We start from the raw sequence: 27,597 nt of genomic DNA on the forward strand, positions 1-27,597 counted from the left end.
GCTAATTTAAATGACAAAGTTCGCCTTACAACCAGGGCGTTTTTTTCTTCTTCTTTTTAACAATAAATGTATTTATATGGCCAAAAATCACACATTTGACTCACAGGGCTGAACAAAATTTAACCCTGATCCCAGATTGTAGCTGAACCTTGCTCACCCTGCATCTAGAAGATTAGTTTAATATGATGCTAGTAGCTCACAGCAGACATGCCACACAGACCTACAGTCAGTAGTGGGTGTGCTGTAGTCTGAGTGAGCATCAGGGAGTACATTAACCTTCCTTTGTGTTGTAAGTTGCTTCTGTTGAGTTGTGCTTTTGTTTTCTGTATTTGCAGTGTGTTTCTGTATTGTCCATGTGTGTTGAATTTGTTGAAATGTGCGTATGTTTTTAAAATTTATTTGGAGCATTGTTTTCTGAATATGACATCTGGTTTTACTTGATATTCTGTTGTCTCGAAACTTACAAACATAACTATTATATATATTTAAACTATCAGGTGGAGATTTGAACAGTATTTTTTGTTGAATGTCATCCATCTCTTTTTTTTTGTATCAACTACCTATAACTAAAAAAGCATAAATAAACCTATAAATAAAGTATGTACATTTTACATACAACATATTGTGTTCTTCGTGAGAACCAAAAGAATAGTGTGTGAGGGTCTCACACACCAGTTTGCACTTGTGAAACTCGTGAGTGTAACTTGAGAGTTAGATGTGCCAGGTACAGCAGATTAACTCCAGCTGCTGGACTTTTTGTTAGACATGATGTGAAGAAACGGAACAAACAAGCTGAGGATACAAACACATGCAGCCTAGTTTTTCTCAGCGGTCTTTCCGTGTGTGTGTGTGTGTGTGTGTGTGTGTGTGTGTGTGTGTGTTGGCCTGTGGAGAATGGGTGATGGCTGTTGGAGCAGGCCAATGATGAGGGCTAATTTGATAGCATTTAATGGATGACCCCTAAAACGGACCACTTTTCTTTCCTTCCAGCTTTGTATCTATCTCTCTTTCTCTCTGTCTGTCTCTCTGTCTGTCTCTTTGTCTCTCTCCCTCTGTCTGTTAGCGGGTGGTGATTTAGTGGACCAGGTCACCACACTGCGGCCACTACATTTGAGGAATAGAGGGATAGACAGAGAGAGAGACATATCTTCAGTCTGTATTTCTCCGTATATCTCGTTGTTTGCCACCTCCATCTCTATTTCTATCTCTCCATCTCTTTCTTTTGGATATTTAGTCTGGGAAAGTCATATAACTTATTCAGATTTAAATAAAACCACCTAAATTGCTGTGCATCTACTAGTTAATGTTCCATTTCACAGTTTTCTGTGTACATCAGTGTCAGACTTTCTGTTTGATTAGATGTGACAGGCCTAAAGGACCGCTTCAGATATTTTAAAGTCCATCTTAATATGGTATTTAAATGCCTTATGTACATTTGAGGAGTTATTGGTCGCATATGGCATGTGAGTATTGTAATGAGTAATACCTGAAAAAGTCTGCCCCTGTTTTTTCTGAATATAGACGCCCCCACATTGTGTTTCGACTGCGAGAAGAAATGCAATGGCATTTTAACCTTCTTTAAATCTGTATTATTTACCTCAACTTTACTATCTAATACGGTCACATGTGTGGGAAAAGAGCACTGTGGGCAGTGTTGGAAAAAGAGCTGTCCGCCTCAGATGTTCGGGATATATATTTTTTTAATTTCCAGGCACACTCACGCTCTACGTGTATTAGCATAACACAGTTTTGTTTCTCACAAACCCCAATGATTTGGACTATTTTTCTTCCATTTGATATGGAATATTTCTGTCTCTCCCTTATTTTCTCCCTCCCTTTCCCTCACTAGTGGAAGTGTTAGCAGTAATTGCCAGGCATTTAGCTGTGAATGGGACTTATTGGTCATAATACAAGTGTGTGTCTGCCTTGTTCAGAGTTAACAGCTACAAGCCACACGATCTATAAGCCTTTTCTGTCTCCCTTTGTCTCTCTGGCCCTCACTAATTAGCTCTCTGAATCAATGGGGATTTATTCTACCACCATTCCAGGATGTGTCGAAGATGTTCTGCTGCGATCCGGTTGTCCGGCTCACTCAAGCTGTAGTTGTAACATCCTGCCTCCATCTGTTGTAGCTGTTTTTAGGGATGGTTTTCAGGCCAGGTTCCCGGACCGGACTGAAATTAAAAACACACCTTGACATTTTGAGTGTCTGTGTGTGTCTTTCTACCCTCAAGAATGTCTCCCCTCGTCCTGAACTTGATAATCCAGCTCTTATGAAGTCCAGCAGCTCATAAGCACTTCTACAATCACTTATCGTCGTTTTGCAAAGACCATGAAGCGCCAGTGGTTTTGCAAGTTTGAGCCCATTTACTACAAATCAAACATACTTTACCTCAAAGCTGACCATTTTGTAAAACATTCTTTTTTTTTTTTTTCTTTCCTACCATGCCAGGCTGTTATTGGTTTGCATTCGTTTCCATACGGTACACTTTCATACAAATTTAAACTATGTAATCCGTCACAGTGAACATCAAGTCTGCATTAATTTGTGTTTTAAAGTTCCATTATTGTTATGAGGTTATGTAGGGCAGACATTTCAAATCACCTGCACTAAAATGCATAATGTTAATTTAACAGTGACTAAGTCTACATGCACATAATATTCCGGTTTTTGCCCTTATTCCGAAAAAGATGATATTGCGACTAAACTGTTTTCATGGCTAATGAAAGTGAATATGCCACTAATATTCCCGTTTACATGTAGCCGTGCAAAATAAGATTTTTTCAGAGTTTACCAGCGGCGGCGGACTTGATGGACCGTGCGAACACAGCGTCCCTCTTTCATTCCTTCAACCAGCTTCTTGAAAAGGTCGCCGTAGCGATGTGTGCACATATCCAAAAACCTGTTGATATCCAGGTCTTTGATAAGTTCTAAAAGTAGATGTGTTTCTCCTTCTTATCGGGTCTGGTTGGCTGGTTGGTTTGTGTACAGAAACCATAGCAACGCACAGAGCTGACCATAAGCCTGTGGTAAAAACCCTGATTGAGACGCATGTTCCAAATGTGTCCAAAGAGCCTCTAAAACCCGAATAATACCGGCATATCCCACATGTCTTAATTGGAAAATACTATATTCGGAAAAAGGTCTTATTCGGAATATCCAAACAGAATTTTTACATTACATTACACGTCATTTAGCTGACGCTTTTATCCAAAGCGACTTACAATTGTTTTATACGTCAGAGGTCACACGCCCCTGGAGCGACTAGGGGTTAAGTGTCTTGCTCAGGGACACATTGGTTGATGTATCGCAGTGGGAATTGAACCCGGGTCTCCCACACCAAAGGCACGAGTCATATCCGCTGCACCATCACCACCCAATTTGCTGTTTACATGACCTGTATCAAATTTGGAATATTGTCATATTCGCAATAACAGCGGAATATTGGTGTGCATGTAAACGTACTCATTGACAAACTTGAATTTTATGTTTACTGAAATTCCAAAGACTCTTTTAATTGCTTTTCCATACATGTACTGTATAGAAAAGAATGGAATCCAATGGCTTCCTGGAATGTTAGAAAAACAAATGCGTACAAGAAATGTATACCTCTACGGCAGGGGTCACCAACACGGTGCCCGCGGGCACCAAGTAGCCCCCATGGACCACATGAGTAGCCCTCAGGCCTGTTCTAAAAATTAAAATTGAATATTGATATTATCCTTTTCCCACCTTTTTAAGTCATTGTTGATAATTATTGTGAGAAATCATTAACATGATCAGTGTCTTCACATAGATGAGCATCATTAATCATTAATAATCATATTTAACTAAAGGCAAACTGAGCGAATTTGTTATTTCAGAAGAGTGTATCAAACTGGTAGCCCTTCACATGACTCAATACCCATGAAGTAGCTCTCAGTTTCAAAAAGGTTGGTGACCCCTGCTCTACGAATTTATTTGAACATGGTTGGCAACAAAAATGTATGCTTAGGCTACATGGTTTGTTGTTAAGAAGCTAAAATCTGCAACCACAGTGGTTTTGGTCCATAATCAAAATATTCCAGAGTGAAATCTATCCCTTGAAAATCAAAGTTTGCGGCTTCCTTTTTTTCGTGGAGGGCCACAGCTCTAGTTAGCTTTGATTCAAAGCCATTACGATGGATTCCGATGGATTCCGATGGCACGATCACCTCTTCTGCTACCCATTTATATGTTCAGTATGTTCCAAACAACTGTCGCTTTGCCGATACATTTTTAATATGCTACTTCTGTTGTAGCATTGGAGCTATGTAGAGGTGATAGCAAGTGATAAAAGTATCATAGTTGGTCGTTGGAGAAGGAATGTAGAGTGTTTGGAACATACAAATCAACAACTGAGCAGTGGAATATGCTAGAGCTGTGGTATCATTTTGATACCTTTATTTGGCACCTTCTTTTTTACACCCCCACATAGTTCCAAAACTCCAGTCGTATTTAGCAATTTACTGGCGAAGCCACGGTTGTTTGGAACATACTGGACAGCAGAGAAGTGGATTATGTTGTAGGAGTGGTTGGCCCATTGACTCTTACATGACTATTGACAGGTGGTATTTGTTTTAGTAGAACTACACTCCAAATGTTCTGTCTTGCAGCCAGCGTTGAACAAGACTCTCAAGTGCTCTGTCCACTCCCGTGGATGGTGTGTTGGAAGCTGGTGTGGTGGATTTGATCAGATGAGGCTATCCGGGCCCTTGTTTACTCTGCTCAGATCCTATTCACCACGTTCAGCCAGGAAAAGAATGTCGCTGGAAACTTGGCAAACATGCAGGAAATTAGATTTGTTATCGCCTCTTGGTTGTGGCCTCACTTGCTTACACATTCAAGATGGGTGATGTGTCCCCACAAAGATAGTGAGACGCACTGTGTGTGTGTGTGTGTGTGTGTGTGTGTGTGTGTGTGTGTGTGTGTGTGTGTGTGTGTGTGTGTGTGTGTGTGTGTGTGTGTGTGTGTGTGTGAGAGTGAGTGTGAGAGTGAGTGTTCTCATTTAACTACATTCGTGGGGTCCAACAACCGGGAATACAGTATACTTGTGGGGTCCGGACAGCTCTGTGGGGCCAAAATGCTGGACCCCACAAGTTTAAAGGGCAGTTTGAGGGTTAAGTCTTGGTTTTAGGGTTAGGGTTAGAATTAGGTTATGGTTAGGGTGAGGGTAAGGGTTAAGGTTAGGCATTTAGTTGTGATGGTTAAGGTTATGGTATAGGGGCTAGGGAATGCATTGTATGAATTATGGGTCCCCACAAAGATAGTGAGACGCACTGTGTGTGTGTGTGTGTGTGTGTGTGTGTGTGTGTGTGTGTGTGTGTGTGTGTGTGTGTGTGTGTGTGTGTGTGTGTGTGTGTGCGCGTGCGATTCCCAGTGTTCCGTCTCTCTTTCTGTGCTCACACCTGTTTGTCTGCACACATTCAACAGACACATTTGGCATATTTTCTCCCAGTGTTTTTATGATGTAAATCCACGAGTGCACCCGTGTGTGTCCTTTGTAAAGCAGCTGCATTGTATCAAACCAGCGGTGTCTCTGCGGATACTGCGCCTGAATTGATTAATTCTTTCTTCAATAGCTAAAATCACATTGTATGCCGAGAGGCAAAGCTGCAAATCCTATCCGTCTTCAGCCACATAATGAGGTAATAATTGAATACTTCATCAGTATCAATAAGGGTTTTATGAATACGTATGTGTTTGTTATTTTGTGTAGATGCCTGTGATGGTGTTCCAACAACGCTGTGCTCTGAGAGTAAGATACTCTTTGTATCTCTTGTCTCTTTGTATTTGTATTTTTTGGAAGTGTGCCTTGGCGTGTTTTGGGTTGGGGGCAAGTTGGTGCTAAGTAAAGGACTTCATGCATCTTGGGGTTCTTTTTGTGTTCGTTAATGTACAGCTTCTAACACCAACCATGTAGTGGAAGCAGCACGTCAGCAGCAAAATAGCTGCCTCTCTGTTGGTGTATATTCTGCTTCCATTGAGCTACAGAGATACAGGAGCCACCAGAAATACTGCATATTACTCCTTTAAAGGCATTCACATGAATGGGTTTGTATGATATCATATGAAAACTTATGCATAACAGTTTGTAATTTACAGAGTAGGGCTGGATGATATGAGGAAAATATGCGATAACGTTAAATATCACAAACAGTGTACTCAGTTCTGTTTGTTGAATTTAAAACGGACGAAAGGAAATCATATCCAACATTCTTTTATTGAACAAATTGAATATTGAATTGAATATAAAAGGCACCACTAAAAAAAAAAAAAGAACGAGTTTCTTTTTAAAGTGTAATTTTCTACTGATATTTTCCATCAACTAACACAAAAAAAATCTCAGAGCGTCTATCGCGATACGTCTCAGCGTTTCGCGATATGTATAGCGCGCCAGTTGATATTGCGATGACGATAAAAAAACGATACTACATTGTGCAGCCCTATTACAGAGCACCATGAGGTGACGGTCGTTTCAGAGGCCGTTGCAGTTGAGTTTAGCCGTCAAAAGGTGACCGTCGTGCGGCGGAGAGTTTAGGCACCAGAAAGACTAGTATTTGGGTTAAAACGCCGGTACCCTTAAGTGGTACTCCTGGGACACAAACACCTGTTTTCTGGGTGAAAGTCTTGTGTTTCCCTCGACTTCTTCCAGGACACGAACTCCACTCCCCCACACGAAAGCCCTGTATTTTATGACCCACCCATCCACCCTGACCCCGTCCCTTTGTGAACCATAGCATTCTTATACAGCAGCAGTAAATGTTGGTGCATACAGCAATACACATGTGGAATACATACATATTACAGTGCATTACTTTCTGCTATATGTACACATGGTTTTTAAGAACAGCCTGCTTATTTAGCCAGGGGCAGTCCAAGTAATTGTTGTGCCCCTGAACAGCTCCCTCCAAAAAGTTGAGACCGAAATTGTCTAACCCTTGTATAGCCCTGTCTCGCTCTACTGACACTGTAAAGAAGACTGGTTTTGCAGAGTCACATAATGCTTGACCGGATTTCAACATTAGAGTTTGGTGCTGAACCGTAAAAAGTAATGTCCCAGCCACCCTTTTCATCTGCTCCTTTTCATATCTGCATAAACTTTCGACGCACCCAGCAGACACCCTTTAAAGACGGAAGTATATAACAATAACAGTGTCGTGGGACACTGGGAGAAATACAGTAGCCGTCAGTCCCAGCAGGGCCAATGGAGATATCTGGATTAAAGAAAATCAGTTTTCAGTCATGGTGATTATTTAACTTACATTGATGCTCATCTTAGGACATTGTTAAACACTGACAGTAGCTTTAATAGTTCTTGTAAAGCATACTGTGCAACATGTTAGAACTCTGACACTGTGGATGTGAACAGTCAGGAAGAGTTATAACCCCTGTCCTGAAATGGTTGTTTCCCTCGTATCTCTGATTAAAACATTAATCAGACCTAAACCTGCTGCCTTCTGTGGCATTGATTAAACCATCTAGTTAGGTTACAGATGGACTGGAGCAACATGGGCGCTGATGTTGCATTACATCTACAGGGGAAACGGGGGCAGTAACGTTGGATGAGAAATGGGTTGTTTAGGAAGCTCACATCAGCATATTCTGCTGTGAGTCGGGTGTGTTTTCTATGTTTATTTGTTCAAGTTTGTCTGTGTGCGTCTGCCTCACCCTTATTCTCCTTTGTCTATTTTTTTTATCTCGAACAACAACGCGTTCTCACTCCCATCGCGTGAAATACGGACGCTTGGTCAGGTGCCTTTGCCGTATGTTATTGGCGCTAAAAGTCTCCTTTAGCGTCAGATCTAAACCCGTTTCATCGAAACGCGCTGGCTCGGGACTGTTGTCGTCACTTTTGACGCAGTTAGGCTTTAGGGAGAGATCGTGGGTGGGCTTACAAAAGTTATGTTGACGTGACACGCGGGACAAGAGCGGGACAGTTGGGTTTAGGAAAAGAAAAACGCAAGAAAGAAGGGCCCTCCAAATGGCAGCTGCATTTTGAATTAACTGGAAAGGTTGTTTGCTTAAGCATTAGTGAATTACAGTAGTCTAAAATGCATGAATGACAATTTCCAGGTTGTTAGGAGGCAGAAAGCATCGGATCATAGAGATTCTGAAAGTATGTGGCCCAGTGTGTCCGTATTTATGGTCATAGAGTGTACGTCATTAAAAAAAAAAAATTTATGGAAAAAGAAAACACATGCTGTTGCAGCATATTGTCCAAAATCACACCTCGATTTGAAGGGTTTTTGTGTACATACTGTATTTACAGAAATTTAATGCCACAGAATACCGGAAACTTGCTGCTGCGTTGTTCCCACCCGCACACAAACAAACACTGACTGTGTACACAGGCTTGCAGATGGGATGGTACTGTGGTTTTGCTCTCACAGAGCTGGTGTGGAGTGTAATTGCAGCCACAGTAGCCGTGGGCCATTCGTCGTGTTGTGAAACCCGTCATTTGCACAGTACTGCATCCGAAATCAGCAAACGGCACGGATATTTCCAAGCTGCCAGTCTAACAGGACTGGCAGCTTCATCTCACAGGTGCTACTTTGTTTGAGCCGCGTTCTGTGAAGCCTAATTCGCCATGTGATTGGCTCCATTGTTGCAGCGCTCTCATTTCTTTCTCCTGGTTATTTATGCGTCTGTCTGTCCAGCTGAGGCGGCTGGCGGGATGGATGGATGTTTGGATGTCATGCTCCCCCTCGAGGCTAGGTAAACACAGTCAATACGGTGTGAAAGCATGGACCAATAAGTCACCGGAAGTATTAACTTTGTGTCTTATTGGGTTTCAGTTTGAATTCCTGGCATCCAGCTACAATCCTTGAAACTAGAAAACTAAATATTATTGCTCCCTTGAATCTCCCACATAGGCATACATAGCTCTGTCGCACTCTCCCCCCTTCCTTTGTCATCCAATAGCACGGCACTGCTTGTTTACAGCAAGGCAGAGTTAATTAGCCGTTTTATGGCTGATTTACAGCCGGACAAGCAGACAGAGAAGATGGCCGCTGCCTTGTCCTTGTTGCCCACTCAAGGACTTCTCAAAGGGGGCGTTAAACACACAACGCATGCATCAGCACACAAACAAGTGGTCTGTTTGAATTGAGCATGTGCATTTTCATTTGTATGTATGTATGTATGTATACATGCACAGTGGGGAACATAAAAAAACAAAATGCACACATACACACGTGCATATTCACTGGACTCTAAAACTTAACACAGTGCTGAATATTACTCCCTCTTTTTATGTCCCAACATAATTCCACTGTCTAGACTAACCTATCAGGTTGCAACACACACACACACACACACACACACACACGTAACCCATATCACCTTGACCAGTGTGTCTTATTTTCACTAACACAGGGGCAGCGGCTTTATGGAAGAAAGAGCTGAGAGCATGACACAAACTCACACATGGATGCCCTCACACAAAACACTCAGCTGAGTTACGTGTACAGCCACCTATGTACCAAAGGCATTGTAGTCAACAAGGGAAAAAAACACCTTTCTGAACTGTATTTAAATGATGTACTGCAGGCTGATCCCAAAACTGTTAACTGTAATAACTGTAAGAAGTGAACATTATGTGTGTCACTTTGTTTCTTCATTTGACTTCAATGCTTTCCACTAAACATGTCAAAGCAGTTAATGAACTAGAGACTGTAGCCTACTCCTCAGAGTAATGCAAGCATCAGTTTGTTCTAGGGATGCACCGAATATTCGTTTTCGGCCGAAATACTTTTATCACCGAAACAATACGGCCGAAATGTTGTAATGACGCAAACAGAAACCGCGACCTGCACGTGTGTCAGTACCCGTTCCACCTGCAAAGCGTCTCCTAAGCAAAGAGGTTGAGACGGACCACGGAGTGAAAACAATGAAGTACGCTCTTAGAGTCTGTCAGCACACGTTTCAGTGAGATCTATTCGGGTCCTCTGCACTTCATCGCGACTGTACTTGATCCGCGTTATAAAGACCATTACTTGGATGCGGAAATAAAGCAGGGCGCACGAGAAATGATCCAGGCCGCGATGGATGCGGAGAACCCGCGTGGAGACGGAGACGGAGCGCGCACGGAGCAGGAGATCAGAGCGCAGAAAAAAAGACTTGTCTCGCTGCACCAGATGAGGGGCATGCACCCTCGTTGTCTGATATGTTCAGTGAAATCCTGCAAAAAAGTGCCTCAAATAATAATAATAATAACAATAGGTAAGTTATTCTGTTCTTAGGCTACTGTATACTGTATGTTACTATCAGATTGTAGCCATATTTTTGCTAGATATTTTTTTAATTAAACTTTAATATTAATTTATACAATTGCAATGCCTTGATTTTAGTAAAGTTAGTACACAGTCATAGCCATAAATGCAATGGTACTAATAATTGGTTTCGGTTTTCGGGCTTGGTTTCCTCTTTTTCGGTTTTCGGTTTCGGCCAAGAGTTTTCATTTCGGTGCATCCCTAGTTTGTTCAAATGCTTGAAACCCTTTTTTTATGCTTGGTCATGTTTTATGCTTTCTTTGAGAAGCGAAGGTGGAAGTGTTGTGATTAATAATGTTATTAGAAACCTCTCAGGGAAGGGTTGGATCGTCCGGTGTACAAAGTGTTTCCATGACACCAGAGACTGTTCTTTAACTCCCATGTCTTACCAACAGTCAACTTAGTTTTTTTTTTGTCCAAGATCTTTCTCTAACTTAAACCAATTCTCCAAAACTTAACCAAACCTTAAAGGATAGGTTTGCATTTGTAAAATAATGTCTTAAAGGTCCCATGACATGGTGCTCTTTGGATGCTTTTATATAGGCCTTAATACTGTATCTGAAGTCTCTTTTATATAGACCTTAGTGGTCCCCTAATACTGTATCTGAAGTCTCTTTTATATAGACCTTAGTGGTCCCCTAATACTGTATCTGAAGTCTCTCTTATATAGACCTTAGTGGTCCCCTAATACTGTATCTGAAGTCTCTCTTATATAGACCTTAGTGGTCTCCTAATACTGTATCTGAAGTCTCTTTTATATAGGCCTTAGTGGTCCCCTAATACTGTATCTGAAGTCTCTTTTATATAGACCTTAGTGGTCCCCTAATACTGTATCTGAAGTCTCTCTTATATAGACCTTAGTGGTCCCCTAATACTGTATCTGAAGTCTCTTTTATATAGACCTTAGTGGTCCCCTAATACTGTATCTGAAGTCTCTTTTATATAGACCTTAGTGGTCCCCTAATACTGTATCTGAAGTCTCTTTTATATAGGCCTTAGTGGTCCCCTAATACTGTATCTGAAGTCTCTTTTATATAGACCTTATTGGTCCCCTAATACTGTATCTGAAGTCTCTTTTATATAGACCTTATTGGTCCCCTAATACTGTATCTGAAGTCTCTTTTATATAGACCTTAGTGGTCTCCTAATACTGTATCTGAAGTCTCTTTTATATAGACCTTAGTGGTCCCCTAATACTGTATCTGAAGTCTCTTTTATATAGGCCTTAGTGGTCTCCTAATACTGTATCTGAAGTCTCTTTCCCAAAATTCAGCCTTGGTGCAGAATTACAGCCACTAGAGTCAGTCCCACAATGAGCTTTCCTTAGGATGTGCCATTTCTGTGTCTGTAGCTTTAAATGCTATTGAGGAGGAGAAAGGGGGGGCAAGGTGGAGGGTGGGGGTGTGGCCTTGACCAACTACCACTTTGCTCATTTGAAAGCCATGATGTCTCTCTCTCATGGGTGGGCCAAATTCTCTGGGCGGGCAAAGCAGAGAAAGGGGAGGTAACCTTTCCCCTTATGACCTCATAAGGAGAAGATTCCTGATCGGCCCATCTGAGCTTTCATTTTCTCAAAGGCAGAGCAGGATACCCAGGGCTCGGTTTACACCTATCACCATTTCTAGCCACTGGAGGACCATAGGCAGGCTGGGGGAACGCATTAATGTTAAAAAAACTCATAAAGTGAATTTTTCATGCCATTGGACCTTTAAAGCAATCCTCACATTAACATTACAACTTGGTTGGTCACTGGGTTCATAGTAATTACAATGTTAGCTGAAGTAACTGGGATGATGTGATTTTTGTCCCGACTCGATTATTTCATGTTACATGGCTGCCAATTTGATTTGTATTGAAATTTTTATTTATTTATTGTGATTCTAGAAGTATTCTGATTCGATAGTATTGAGTATTGTATTTTTTTTTCCTTTAACAAAAACAAAAGTTAAATAATACACTTAAAAAGATAATATAACATGAGACATTTCTAAAAACTAATAGTTTTCTAAGAAGAATGCACATCCCATGTCAGTCAGTCTGACATTTATTTCATTTGTAAAGAAGAACATCACATGGATTTTCTGCTTTCGGTCTGTTTTGCTGGAAACGGATATGATGGAGTCTCCGTCAGTGGTACCGTATAAACAGAAAATATTTACATGAATCATTGGGGGGAAAAAATAAAATAAAAAGAATATAAATTCTAGGGAAAAGAATCAATTTTTCAAATATTTGCAAAAAAAAAAAAATCACGATACATACGATTTCTGTTTTTTCTTTCCCCATCCCTAGAAGTTAGTTTCAGGTGAACTTGGGAATACATTTTTGCAGAGAAATAGACCTGTTAATTTTGTCCATCATCACTTAGCCTACACTAGTACCCTTTATTTAGATAGGGCACTAGCCTACACTATAGTCTCTATAGGGATCTATTTGCAGCCAGTAGGACAGGAGGAACAATTACCGTGATAAACTCTCCATTAACTCTTTACATGGAGGCTACATATGAGCATGTGTGTGCACAACATGACGCACTTGTGAAGGTCTAAACACGTTTTATATTTTCCCTCGTCTAAAGCTCAGAGTACACAAACACCCTCTCTCTCTCCCACATCTTATCACCTAGGCTCTTACAAATCTAAGCTGACATCAGCAGGAGGCTAACAGCGATGCTAGCAAGCACACACTGTCATCTGAGCTGCGTTAGCGTAGCGGTGACGGCTAACAAGAGAAGACATCACGTTAGCCCGGCAGGTGGGCTTGCTAGCAGAGCAGTTTGCTGCCGCCGGCGGAGCGGCTGACTGCGCTGATGTAGCTACAGGTGTAGTATTCATTCATGCTTAAAGAGTCTGACACTGGCAAGCGAGCAGCCGGCAGCGCGCTAGCACAACACCTGACAGCTGGTTAATGTTAATGCGCAGCCTTTTTTCTAGCAACAGGGAGAGGACACAGAGGGGCTTCAGTTAAGGTAGAGGTAACAGTGTGTGGAGGCCACTGACATGTAGGAGTGCGTTGCTTCTTTTTTTTTTTCTTCTTTCTTTTGCTAATCCTGCTTTGTTGCCTTGTTTTTGCTTCTGTTTCTTTTAATTGTGGCTCTTATGTCCTTTTTATTTCTTCCAATTTAGATTTAGATGGTCTATTACATCCTTCTTGGGCCTAATTTTCTTGTTTTTTTTTATACATATATATTTATTTCATATTTTAAGCTTATCTCTATTATAGATAGGTAGGTAGGTAGGTAGATAGATTTTTATTGATCCCAAAAAAAAAGGGAAATGACTGTGTTGCAGCAGCAAAATATCAGACACACAGCTCACATACAGAGTATATTAAATAATAGGAAACAATATACATTAAATAATTGAATACTACTGTGATGTATATGAGTCTTATCTCCCACTCAGTGATGAAGTGTTAAACAGTTTAATGGCTTAATGTGGTAATGGATAGCAGAGACAAGAAACATACTGTACGTAAGACACGTGGGATACTAACACATCACGTTACAGTTGCATCTTCAACTACTGTACTTGATCACTAATGTCCCCCAGGTCTATTATTTTTCTTACGTCTTCCTTGCTCTACCTTACTGTGCTTGATTTTTTAGATTTTTTTACTCAATGGCTGATATGCTGATACATAAAAGTAAATTTCATGTTTTTCATCTTAGTGAAGAACCATCTTAAATTATAAACAACTGAAAGTTTCTCCCTCCTGTAGGGGGTCACCATCTGCAGTCCAGATTCTTCCTCTGCCTTCCCTACACTGGTTTCACCAATCAGAGATGTGTGTGTGTGTGTGTGTGTGTGTGTGTGTGTGTGTGTGTGTAGGCTGCACCAGGCACATTTTCTACCCAAACAACAAGCAACATACTGATGATTAAAGCTTGGCACATTATCGGCCAGAAATGAGTTTGTTTTGTATGAAACAGGTGGCCCCCCCCCCAAGCTAAATGTAGAAACAAAACCCCATTAACATGTCTGTAGTGAAGTGGAAAAAGCTGGGAAACGGGGCTTTTGATGGAGAGAGAAGGGTAGATAAGGGTGCACTGAGCATGTTGGTTTTTTTCTCACCACTTGTGTGTGTCCTAATAGCAATTCAGGTGTACATGCACATGGGAACTTTTTCATCTCTGTTGGTGTGCGTCATCGGTGTGGGAGTGAGTCTGTGTATGCATGTTCCCAAATGTTTTTCCGTTTTTTTTTTATCTATATCTGTGTTTGTGTTTTCAGTCGGGTTGTTTCGACCTCATGCTGTTTAAGGCCTCGCCATCTGCCTTTGTTCATCTGACATTTCCTCACTATTGAAGTTTGCCCTCCTCCTCCTCCTTCTCCTCCTCCCATCTGACTCCCCCCCTTCCCACCACCACCTGCCATTCCCCACCCCTCTTCACCTTCCTCCTGCGCGTCGATCAGCCCTGTCTGCTTTGATCTCTGTACCCCACTTTTCCCCATCTTTTATTCTCCTCCCTTCTCCTTTCAACCTTTTCTTTTTTAATTCCTCTACCGTCCTGCTCTCTGTCTCCCTTTCTACTTCTTGCCCCCCCCCCCTAATGTCTTCCTTTTCTTACTTGTCACCATCACCCTTAAAACCCATTTCTCCTGCCATTATTTTAAAGGGTTAACTACCATTTTTTTTTTTCCAACCTGGACCCTATTTTCCTATGTTATTGTGTGTAAGTGACTGATGGGAACAGCAATCTTTGACATTGGTCCAGTATTAAGCGTGAACGCTGGAACGGGCAGCCACACACCAGGCTGCTGTGTAACCCTATGGGGCAAATGTGCATCTCAGTTTGGTCCACTGAAAGTGCTTTATTTTGCCACTGAAAAGCGAGAGAGAGACCTTTTTAAAACCTATTTAAGACCTTTCTGTTTAACCAGAAACAGCCCTGAGGTCGCTAGCGCTAAACCCACCAGACTTTTAGTGTGTATAGAGCCAACATGTTTTCACATGTAAATCGGTAAATTCCACTTCTTCGGTAAATGTGTTTATTTCAAAACTAGAGTTGTGATGGTTAGAAAAGTGGAAAGATGACCCAAAACGGCTTTTCGTAGTTTTATTTTGTTTCTCTTGACTTTGAATAAAGTGTGTTTTGTGATGCTAAATTTACTGTTTATTTACATGGAGTCTGGTTGGTTTAGCAAATGCAATTTCGCGGATGTTTTTATGTTTAAAAAAAGAATCTTACTCTTTAACAGAAAGGATGACATCCTTAGAAATCCTTTCCATAATGTTGTCATACACTTAGAATATTAATCTCAGCATTTCAGTGGCAAAACGAGCACTTTTGTGAACATAAATACAAGCTGCACAATTGTCCTGTTAACTTACATTGTAGCTCGTTTCACCGCTGCCGACTGCAGCGATCTCGCTTAATTCTGGACCAATGTCAAAGATTGCTGTTCCCATCAGTCACTTAGACACACAAACATAGGAACATAGGGTCCAGGTTGAAAAAAAAAACGGTAGTTACCCTTTAAGCCTCCTTCCCTCCTTAATCACATGTGGTTGTAAGTTAGAAAAGCAGGCATATGTACCATGTGGTTGCTGGGTAAACTCTGCAGTGCAGATGGGTGTAAGGGAGAAATTGTTCAGTAACTACCGTTAAGATGCCGTTGAGCAAGACATTTAACTTACAGTTGGTGCCAGGAGAGCTGCTCAGTGGCCAACTGTACATTAATAAAAAAAATCGTTTTGAGTTAAAACAGGGTACTCTGTCAAATATTTCCCTATAAAAATCCTTTTTGTTGTTGTTGTTCTGTCTCACTCTATAGCAGCTGATGAGAGAGCGACAGCAGATGGCCAGTCGTCCCTTTGCTTCGGTCGCTGTAGCGCTGGATGTCAACGGTGACCAGGAGGAGCTGTTACAGGTCAGCAAAAAGACACAAACATGGGCACCACACAGACATGAACACAACCAAAGAAGACACACACAAACAGTGTTGGGCAAGTTACTTCCAAAATGTAATACATTATGGATTACTAATTACGGGCATTTGAGAGTAATTAGTTATATTACAATATTATTGTCTCTGAATTGTAATGCTTTACACTACTGTTGCGTTACTTTTGAGTTACTTTCACCAAAATAACAGCAGAAGTTTGACTTGGCAGGTAGCTTGTGAATTTCACCATGGGATCAACAAAGTTTCATCTTTATCCACTTTAATACATCATAGTTTATTCATAATATTTTGTATTATTTATCTTAATCGGCAAAGTAACCAAATCATAAATAGTGAAGTAAAACGTACAATAGCCTACGTGACTGAATTGTGCTGAGGTAGAAGTATAAAGTAGGAGAAAATGAAAATGCTCAATTAAAAGTACTACTTACAATTGTTTTGAAGTAGCCTACCGTATAGTTACTTTCCACTGTTGATAAAATGTAGGCCTAATGCTGATATTTACGTGTAGCAAGCCTAAACATCAATTCCCCACATGTTTACATCTGTCAGCAGCTGATGTAGCGTTCCTTGTTGGGACACAGATGTTGTCCGTATCGTCTCTGGTTCTGGCTCTGACCACGGGAACAGTGACGGGTCAGCTCGCTTCAACGCAGCGAAATAACTCCTGAAAATAATGTCCGTCTCGCAAATGTATCCGTCTCCGCAGTCATCTCAACCACCGAATTCCAGCAACAGGAAATCGCACTCACAGACTTTTTTTCTGTGCCGAAATGCGGTTTTGGTGAATTCTTCAAACAAAAACACGTTAAAATATGTTGGAGGTCACGTTACTGAATCTGCAACGGGTATAATATTACTGAAATTTCATTAGTAATGCGTTATATTACTGCGTTACAGCAAAACGGAATACAATACTGTTACTCCCAACACTGCACACAAACACACAAGATAAATTGTGAGAGTCAGAGAGAGATCAATCAAGAAATCAGAGATTACTTTATAATCAGGCGAAAGAGGTGTGTAGGCAGACAATGGATGTGAAGTGGCAAATTTGCTCCTCACTGCTCACCGCCCATTCTCAGAAGGTATAGTACAAGGAGCTAGATAAAAAGACCGAAAACAGACAGAATCTTGTCTTATGTTTTGGCAAAGTGCACTGCAATCCACTGAGAGGTGAATGTTGAATGTTGTTGGGATTCATCAAAATGGCAGAGACACATAAAAACGGTTTGACATCATCTGCTTCGCTTGGAGTGCCCAGAGCCATCCCACAGTGCAGTGCACGGCCAAGTCAACATTAAACTCTTGTCAATTCAGAAAGAATAGCAGTGGCTATACTGTACCGTTGTCTCCTGACTAGAGACTCACAAACACAGGGGGCTGCGAAGGATACAGACAAGTCGCTACAGCTGAGCGTTGTAGAAAATGAGTGACCAAATCAGAAGCTTTCTGCAGTGGTAACTCTCTGGGGAATGGACGCCCCATTGTCAGCTCAACAATCAAGGTGCACTTACAGTATAGGGAGCTCAAAAGTGTGGTTTTGGAAGTAAAAATCCCATTCATTTCTCCAAGGATTTTGATTATCAGCCATAATGTCTACACCATCCAAGGTAGACTTACCACGAGCAATGAGCTCGTGAAACTTCAAATTAGCAAAGTGATAAGTTATGTTCCATTATTTTTGTAAGGCTAAGACATCATTTCCAAAGCTTGACTTACAAAATAAAAGTTGGCAAGATGACTAGCTAGTGCATAAGCCAGTGAGCAAATGGATTTCAGGTGCTCAATGTGAAACCCTGTACAGAGATGTAACGTATGTGTGGTCCGTGGCATCTGTGAATTGATAGACCTGAAACATGGGTCACAATCAGCAAGTTTATTTATTGTGCTGTTGGAGGCACCCTCAGGCGTAAAAGTCCACAGGAAAACACAATATGTAACTTTCTTTAGAAGCCTTTGCTAAGCAGGCGCAGACAAACAACATCCACATTACGCCTCGGAGGAGTACTGACGTCAACAAAAGATGGAAGGCTGAGGGGCGAGAGTGCATCCGGTTTCAATAGCCCACTTTTCACGTAGCTGTCCTGGGTGAGGACAGGGCTCTCTTTGTGATGCTGGCGCCTCACCTTCACCCTGCGGCCCTGAAGGGTCCTCATGAGGCATTGTGGCTGGTGGAGTGCGAGCCCTGAGAGAGGCAGCTGGTCCCACTGCTCATATCAGCCTTGTATACAAAGAGATTACAGAGCACATGCTGTAACATGACAGTGGTACTTTCAGTGAAAGGGTAACCACCAAATCAGACATGCCCTTCCTTCTCCTGAGGGGGGGAGTGGCAGGCAGTGGGCCAAACGGTGGTGTCAACTGTGTTGAGAAATAGGTGTTCTCAATGACAAACACTCAATGCAGGGTTTAGGTAAACAGAGGAGGGTGTGTGATGTGTTGGGACAGAAGATGTGGAAATAGTTTTCGGTGTGGTTCAGGAGGTTTATTGGTTAGTTTCGCTGGGTCACTGTCGGGGAGTGGTGAAAGAAGTACTTAAATCCTTTACCTAATAAAAGTACAAGTACAGAGGTCTAGGAAATACTCCATTTCAAGTCAAAGCCCTAAATTTAAAATGTTACTTAAGTAAAAGCACAGAAGTATTAACGGCTAAATGTATTTAAAGTATCTCGTTATGTAGAATGGCTCCTTTAAAAGTGCTATATTATTATAGAGTATTATAATATTCTCTTTTTGTCACTAAATAATACATGTAAGATCATTTTAATGTTTTAGTTTGTCTATCTGGAGCCACTTTAAAATACGTTCTATACTACTGTGTAGATTATTAGTATAGTACTGCATGATATCATATAATTATGTAAAAGTAACTAGTAAATATAAATGCCAGAAAAATATAGTGGAGCAAGTGAAGGATAAAGTAGTATGAAATGAAAACACCCAAAGTACAAGAAATCTGGTCTGTTGATATATTGTGTTAACCAAAATTAAGAACCTATTCTCTCATAAACAATAGCTACAATGCAGAACTTTATGTGATGGATAATTTAAACAAAAGACAAAGATCTCTATGTGCACAGTAAAGTTTAGGAACATTACCATTAGCCCTAGAGACCGGCAGGTTTATACTCCAGTGGAAGATGGACTTTGCTTATTACAGTCTAGCATAAGTGAATACACCCATGCTAAAGTTGACTAAAAAGAGGAATACAAAAATCATCTTTTGGGGTACTTTCCATAAAATTATCTCTCAATGCAAATCAAACCAGCAGTTATGGTGAAGGGTATGTGATGATGTGGGGCTGTTTTAATTCCAAAGGCCAAGGGAACTTTATCAGGATGCATAGTATCCTGGATCCATGAAATAACTGGCCTTTAAAAATAAAAATCTGCCTTCCTCTATGGGAATTTAACATAGGGGTATATATACTTATGCCCCCTGTATTTTAAGGAAGAACATTTATTTATTTACGATACATTATTCATTCATAAAGAAAATTTGTGTCCTTAAAGGTTGGATTTTTTACTATTTTTTTTTAATTAAGGCATTAAGATCAATTTCCTAAAGATGTTTTTTTTTTTTTATTCCTCTTTTTAGTCAACTTTAGCATGGGTGTATTCACTTACGCTGAGCACTGTATGTGAGCAAGCTGAAATTGAGAATGAGGTTATGTTTAGGTAATGTAGTGTACATTGTAACATTGTACAGTTACAAGTTGTTTAATGATATATTACTGTAATCTCATTACACAAGATCCATGAAACAACTAAACGGAACGCACTAATTTGTCTGACCTTGCTATGATGTAACTCATTTCAACATGTTAATAATCCTGATAGAAGCAATGCATCATTGCAAGTGAACTATTACCCCCTGAGCAATCTCTGTCACCCTCCCTGAAGTCACAGCTCAGTGACAGATGTTGCATGAGATGTACTGTGCACAATAGGTCAACCAGTCAGATTGAAAGCCGGGAGAACATTCACCCCCATTTATCAAACTGCATGCAAACGTGTGCGTGGGTAGCTTTGTTAGAGAATACGTAGTTCAGAACAAACACTGCTGAGCCTACAGTACATGCTTTGCATTTAAGTTATCCATTCACACAATAAAGTAATGTGAGCTATTTAAAGCTGGATACATGGGTAAACATAATTAGCTCTTACCAGTGTATCACCGTGTGTACTTCGTCCACAGCAATCCCACCAATCGGTCCCAAAACGTCCCAGATAGAGTGTAGCATGCCTGCCTAGTTGCAGAATCCAGATTTTCTTAAAAACTTTACATTTTCAGCTAGCTCGAAGTTTGTTGTTGTTGAACAATCCTGAAGTTTGAGAACGGCAACACACAGAGAGCGGAAGGTGAGGGGCATCTCAGGCAAGTATCCTGGAAATGTACTTCCATTGATCCAAACGAGATTTTCTTTAATCCAAATAGACTTGAATATTTCGGATTTTTTAACACAACAACTTTAATGCCCACTCTGTATAAAACAAAAAAGTAATAACAACAATATTAATGCCGGCCACCAAACGGTGTGTAGCCATGCAGAAATACCAACAGGTTCTCACTCCTGTCTCGTAAAATACGGACGCTTGGTCAGGTGCCTTTGTCGTTGTTATTGACGCTAAAAGTCTCCTTTGGAGCTATATAACGCGATTCAACTAAACGCGCTTGGTCGGGACTATTGGCGTCCCTTTTGACGCAGTTATGTTAAGGAAAAGGTCGTGGGTGGGCTTACGTTTCCGTGATACACGGGAACAACGGGACGGTTGGGTTTAGGAAAAGGTCGTGGGTGGGCTTACGCTTCCGTGACACGTAGGAATAACGGGACGGTTAAAGAAGAAAGCGACTTTAGGAAACGTTCCAAGCGGGACACAATCCCCGGTCTCCTGGGTGAAAGTCCTGTGTTTGACCCATCTTTTACTCAGCTGACACTGTTGGAGTTGGTTTCCCCTCCTCTCTTAAGTCGAGCCGATTTGAATTCCCATGGTGTGAGAATAGATTTAATTTGGGATCTTAATCATAATGTTGCGTTGCAGCTGAAACATGTGTTTCGTACAGATATGTGGTTACAACTTTAAACATTTATAAAACAACCTTAGCAGAGTTGAATGAACGAACAATACCTCTCTACCTTTTTAATCATTTTATTTGCATACCTGTTTCTCTGGAGAATAGTCTTTTTAATTTAGTGTTTTTAATTATCAGTTTTGAGATATTCAGTAAAACATACTGGGATGTTCTAAAATGACCCTGTTACCTGCTAAGACAAAGTCCTCCTCCGCATACCTCCCCTCCCTCTTTGAGGTTCTGTCTCCTCACACGGTTTGAGCTGAAGGTTATAGAGACAATGGCACGGAAGGCTATCTGCACACGATGCCTAATTAGTTCCAGCTCTGTTTTGACCAGGTCGGACTCGGCTCCGTTTCGTTCGGTTCATGTGCCCCGGCGGAAAACCTCCGGAGTACCTCCCCTTATCTCTGCCTCAGCCTGGTTTCCATTTCATTCTTGAAGGTGAGAGACAATCGGGCAGAACGCTATCTTCACACTGAGGTTAATTACACAACATCTGGTTCGTAGTCGAGCATGCAGCTTAGCATAACCGTGTAATGAGTGAGGGAAAGGGAACATTTCTGTGCCACCCCGCTATTTTATGCTGTCCCGCTTACGCAGAGCAACAGAGTACGGTTACACAAATAGAGTCATCATCATCCCATTTCATGCCATGTTTAGACAGCGAGCAAGGAACACAACACCTGTTGTTTCCACACACGCACACACACACACACACACACACACAATGATTTGGTCTGCATAGGACGGAGGGGAAGGTGTGCGAAAAATGAAGATATAATTGATTGGAAAGGAGAGTGGTGTGATGTAAATGCTATTTACTTCTAAATTATACATTTATTCCATCGTCCATCACATACTCTCCTTTCAACATCATTGTAATTTTTGAAAATGGTTGAGTGGTTTTCAGATGCACCTTCATTTTACTTAGCGTTATGCATCGTCGTGTGGTGTGCCATTTTAACGCCATTGCGAGGCTTGTTGGGTCGGTGGCTCGTAAAACACGGGGCTTTCGAACAGGGGATCAGAGTTGGTGTCCCGGGGAAAACACAAGACTTTCACCCAGGAAACGTGTGTTCGTGTCCCGGGAGTACTACTTAAAGGGACCGGTGTGTGAAACTAACTTAACTTAATGTTGGTCACCTTGTGTGGGCTAAACTCGACTGTAAAGACCGCTAAACGGAACCGTCACGTGACCAACCACCGGACGCCTAATTTCGTAGGATAGCATACGAATTCTTGTGCATACGTTTTCGTACGATATCATACCAGCCCGTCCATCCATGAGAATGCCTTGACCCAGACCACTTTCCTACAACTTAGAACATTCCTTCACACGAAAAACATCTGTGAACATAATCAGGGCAGCAACTGCATTTCTGACTAGAATGTAATTTGGAGACGAAATTAGTGTTATATAAACATCATTTCCACACTGTGTCGCCATATGGGAACTACTTAATCTTCTTGCAGAGTAGAAGACGACACCATCCCCTGAGCTTCCCTCTTGAGTTTCGTAGTCTCCGTCTGTAAGAACAAACACTTTAAGGATCCATTACAGTACTATGTGTAAATTCACATGGACGTGTAGCGTGCTTCGATTACCCAGGACACATGAAAGATAAACTTAAAATGCTCTCCAGGTGGTTTTCTGTCAAAAACGTCTTTTCCATCCTCTGAAGACTTGCAATTATAGGTACTCTTGGAACAAGAGCCTTCTGTCATTTCTATTTGAAGAAAGGTTTCTCATGGTGAGGTGTCTGGGCTCGATTAATCTTTTATAATAATACTGTCTCTGTGTTTCACAACTGGATAGAATGGTTTTATTTTTTTCTCCTCTGAAGACTTTTTTTGTCTTCTGTGAGTGTTGTGAGAAGAAAGTTTCCACATGGCGAGGTGTCTGGGGTAGGTTAATGACAAAAACGACATGTGTCACAACTGGAAGGAAATTTGTAGGCCTGTGCAGTTTCATCCTGACTCTTGTGAATGATCTGCTCTGTTTCCAAAGGATGCAAACTCAAACTCTAAACTTACAGCAAAACAGAAACCATATGCCATTTTTACAATATCTAACTTTCAAGGAACTTGGTCATTGTTTTGCAATGGTTACATACTTTCATGCTGCTCCTATACCATTTTAAAGAGTTGGTTCACCCAAATGTAGAAAAGAACATACAGGAGTGCTTTCATATTGGCCATTCAGATTGTTGTGGTTTTATTTCTAATAATATAATTCCATTCACCTGCAAGTTTTTGGATTGGAGGCAGAAGTCTCAAAACCTGCTTTGATAACCAAGATCTGTTTGACTGAAAGCTTAGAAAAAAAATTGTGTAGTTGCAGTGGAGGTGCGTGTGGATGATTTAATTTATTTTTATTTACAAGCACTTCTCAGTTAGTGTTTTCTGATATACAGCTTCCAGTTTTTTCTCTGAATTTGAACCTGATTTGGAAATCTAAAACCAAAATGGCTCCATTCGCCTTATCTATTTAGATGAGGTTTCGACCCTCAGGCCGAGAAATGCATATGGAGCCCGAGTGTGCAACACTTTTTTTTCAGTTTCAAGTCTAGTTTCATGACAGCCCTTGGTGTGCATTACTTTTCTATATTAGGTGGGTGAAATGACCCAAAATTTGGGGATGACTGAGTGGCATAAAGGAACTGACTGTAACCGTTTTCTCATCTGAACTCCAGAGAATCAGCTCCGGGCATTGTCCAGAGTTGCTTTCACACATGTAGCACACAAAAGGAGATTGGCCATGTCAGACGCATTCTAGAGCGTGCAGGAAGCAGGACATGACGCTGATTTGGTCATAAACATATTAAGGCTCTGACGCACCAACCTGACGGCCGACCGTCGGCAGAAAAAGCAGTCAGACTGATCGGTCTCCCCGATTTGGTCAAAAAAGTGCCACGGAACACACTCCGGAAGCGACTCCGACTTGAGCGTACCTTCTGCGCGTGCGCGAGACGTAATACGTCTCCATAACAGCAGGCGGCGCTAATCTGTATTTTCACCCAAAAAATGACAGCTGATTGGACGAACGCATCACGTGGGTCTGGCTTCTCCCCAACCATAATGGCGGCTCATTCGGAATACGATCTCATATTTTACTAAAATAGTTCACCAAAACGTGTTCCTGAAAACATTTTAAGCGAGAAATAGGCCATGCAGTTGCTGAATCTGTCTTCATTTCAGATCGACAAAGGTCAGTTTAAAAGATTTTCGTCAGCCAGCCCTTATCGACAGAAGTTTCTGATTCTCTTTGTTTCTCCATTTCCGTCTTTCTGTAAATAAATGGAAACAATGTTTGTTTTCTTCCAGTTGGTAGGAACATCATCAACACACCCACTAACTCGCTGTGAATTCTCCGGACAATGGACTGCTCTATTTACTCATGGGCTAAACAGGACATTACACAGACTTTCTGTCTGTCAGCTGTCTGGACATTTGCGTTCTCACCTCCTCCAGCACATTTCGCTTTTTTTTATAATTTCACTTGATCCGCTGTGTATTGATTAAAATACTCTCCTTAGCCTATTTAACAACATATTTTTTTTACATTGCTTTTTTTCAGGAAACCATACGGAAATTATATGGAAATTACAGACCTGTAAATCTCTCCCTTAACTCCTGAAATCTCTGTCTACATATTCAACTCAAATGATGATCTTCTCCACTTCAGTGGCTATAATCATCACTTCCTTTCCTCACAAAAAAGGCAATAACATCACACCACTCCTAAAATATAAATGTTTGTGGGATGTGTAGTAACATGCTTGTGACGGTGCTTCTGCTTCTTCTCAACCACAGCCCTCTGTATGTTAAATACTAGTGCTGTCATTTAAACGCGTTATTAATGGCGTTAACGCAAACCCATTGTAACGGCTTAAATTTTTTTATTGCAAGTTTAACGTTCTTTTTGGCTTAGCAAACTTTCACATGCTGTTGCAACCACTAGTAACGTTAGAAAAACTACAACAACGGGGGGCAACAACGGGGGGCGCCCATGTCCAGCAAACTCTCCTGTAGCGGAGCCACCCGCAGACACACTAGCCGTCGCTACCATAATGGAGGCCATCAAAGCCTCCGAACAAACTGTCACGGCCAAAATAGAAGACACGGTGACTACACTGTCGGCAGACCTGCACGCAAAGATAGAGAACCTCTCCAAAGAGCTTCGTGGAGAAATAGCCATAGTTCGCTCCGAAACACGGGAAGCTTTGGAGACGGCTAATCAGGAGCTTAAGCTACAGGCTACATCAATACGCAGCCTTGAAGACGGCGCTAACCTCTACTCCGACCGGGTCGTTGAACTAGAGTCACAGCTCTCTTCGCTGTCATCCCAAGTCAAGCAGTTAACATCCAAGACGGAAGATCTAGAGTCAAGGCAACGCAGAGATAATTGCCGTATTATCGGTGTGGACGAAAGCCTCGGGGATATTCGCATGGAAAGATCAGTAGCTAAGCTAATGCAAGATTCACTTGGACTGGACTACTCTCCGACACTTGACCATGCTCACAGAAGCCTGCTGTCTAAACCCAAGCAGGGGGATCCACTGCGACCGATCGTTGTGAAGTTTCACTACTATCAAGAAAAGATGGACGTCTTGAGGAAAGCATTACGCCAGCGCCCCATCCTGCATAACCGCAAACCGATATACATCTATCCAGATTATACCGCTGCCTTGAGGAAGCGCCGTGCTGCCTTCAAAGAAGCAAGGGCGCTGCTGAGACACTGCCCTAACACCCGGTTTGGCCTTTTGTTCCCCGCAACGTTGAAAATCACTGCCCCAGATGGAGAACAAAGATCGTTCGACTGCCCTGCTGAAGCTAAGCAGTACATTATCGAACACTTACAAACCGGGGATACAGGTAACTGAGAGACCGTAAACCTCACATCCACACACTTATTAGACATGTAATCCCATAAGATGTCAAGTACTGACAGTCTACCGGAAAACTTAGGAATAACATTATGTCAGTATCTATCAGATAGGGGGTTTACTTGTAGTCAGAGTGCAGTGACCAAATGGTGCATACGGACTGTTTTCTCCTCCTTTTATTTATAAAAAAAACTGTTTTTTTTTTTTTTTTTTCTTCTCCCTAACTCCTTTCCACATTGATCTTGTCTTTTTATAACCTATTTTGTATATTAAGTTTATTTTCCTTTGTTGATTTATGAAACATTCTACAAACCTCACTCAAAGGGGACTAATAGTCCTTTATCTACAATATATATGTTCAAGTGTGTATGTATGTTTCTTATTTATTTTTATTTTTTTCTTCTATTTACCTAATTAGATTTTCACTTATTCCTACAGTTCTTGTTTGTGCATGGCAGCTACGTAACGTAACAAATTTGGAATTTTCAATTTTAGAGGTTCATTATTTCCCTACACTGGTCTCTTCATGCATAGTTCTTGTATGGTTTAGAAGATAGACACCAAGTGTTCTTGTTCGATGGTATGCTCAACAGGCGATGGAGCAACCTACATGGGTGGGCTAATAGCCCTCAAGGAAGGGTACCAAGAGTTTTTTGTTAACTGCTTTTCAACTTTTCAGAGTTGTATTTTAAGTTTGTTTGCACTGTATGTTTGTATTATTAGATCCAACTACTTTTTTCAAGGGCTTGAGGACACAACATATCTTTACAAACCCGATATAACATGATATCACAGAGAAAGATACATAGAGCACCTGGCTCTGTCTCCTTCATTTCTTGGAACATTAGAGGCATGGGCAACGCAGTTAAACGTAATAACATTTTTTGTCATCTGAGATCATTTGGCCCAGACATTGTGTTCTTGCAGGAAACGCACCTGAAAGTCAATCATCACACAAGACTAAGAAATAATTGGATCGGCCAGGTCTATCATTCTAACTTTAACCACAACTCAAGGGGTGTGGCAATCCTCTTTAGGAAGGGAGTCAGATTCGATACCAGAACGATTCAGGACCCTAATGGCAGATTTGTCATATTAATTGGCAAGCTTTACAACTCGCCAACTATCCTGGTAAATATTTACGGTCCAAATTGGGATGATCCTCAATTTTTCACTAAAGTAATTGCATCCTTACCTGATGTTAACTCCCATCAGCTCATTATAGCTGGAGACCTGAACTGCGTACTACATCCACAATTAGATAGATCCAATCCAAAACCGGATAGCCAACTGTCTAAATCTGGAGGTGTCCTTGATTCTTTCATACACTCCTATAGTCTTGTAGATCCATGGAGGAAACTAAATCCAGACACGAAACAATTCTCTTTTTTTCTCCCCTGTCCATAAAAGCTACTCAAGGATAGACTAT

The 27,597-nt window shown here is 41.2% G+C and overlaps 1 protein-coding gene across 3 annotated transcripts in view; it reads left to right on the plus strand.

The window, feature by feature from the left end:
- atrnl1a (attractin-like 1a) overlaps positions 1-27,597 on the plus strand; it is a 345,015-nt gene that overhangs the window by 263,139 nt on the left and 54,279 nt on the right. For 2 of the 3 annotated variants that reach the window (XM_039784008.1, XM_039784010.1), the window contains one exon: positions 16,071-16,166. In XM_039784008.1, coding sequence (XP_039639942.1) covers positions 16,071-16,166 — 96 coding nt within the window. The remainder of the gene's footprint in view (positions 1-16,070; positions 16,167-27,597) is intronic. The other variant, XM_039784009.1, reaches the window with a different exon arrangement.

The sequence above is a fragment of the Perca fluviatilis genome, chromosome 19 (assembly GCF_010015445.1).
Source record: "Perca fluviatilis chromosome 19, GENO_Pfluv_1.0, whole genome shotgun sequence".
Classification (NCBI taxonomy): Eukaryota; Metazoa; Chordata; class Actinopteri; order Perciformes; family Percidae; genus Perca; species Perca fluviatilis.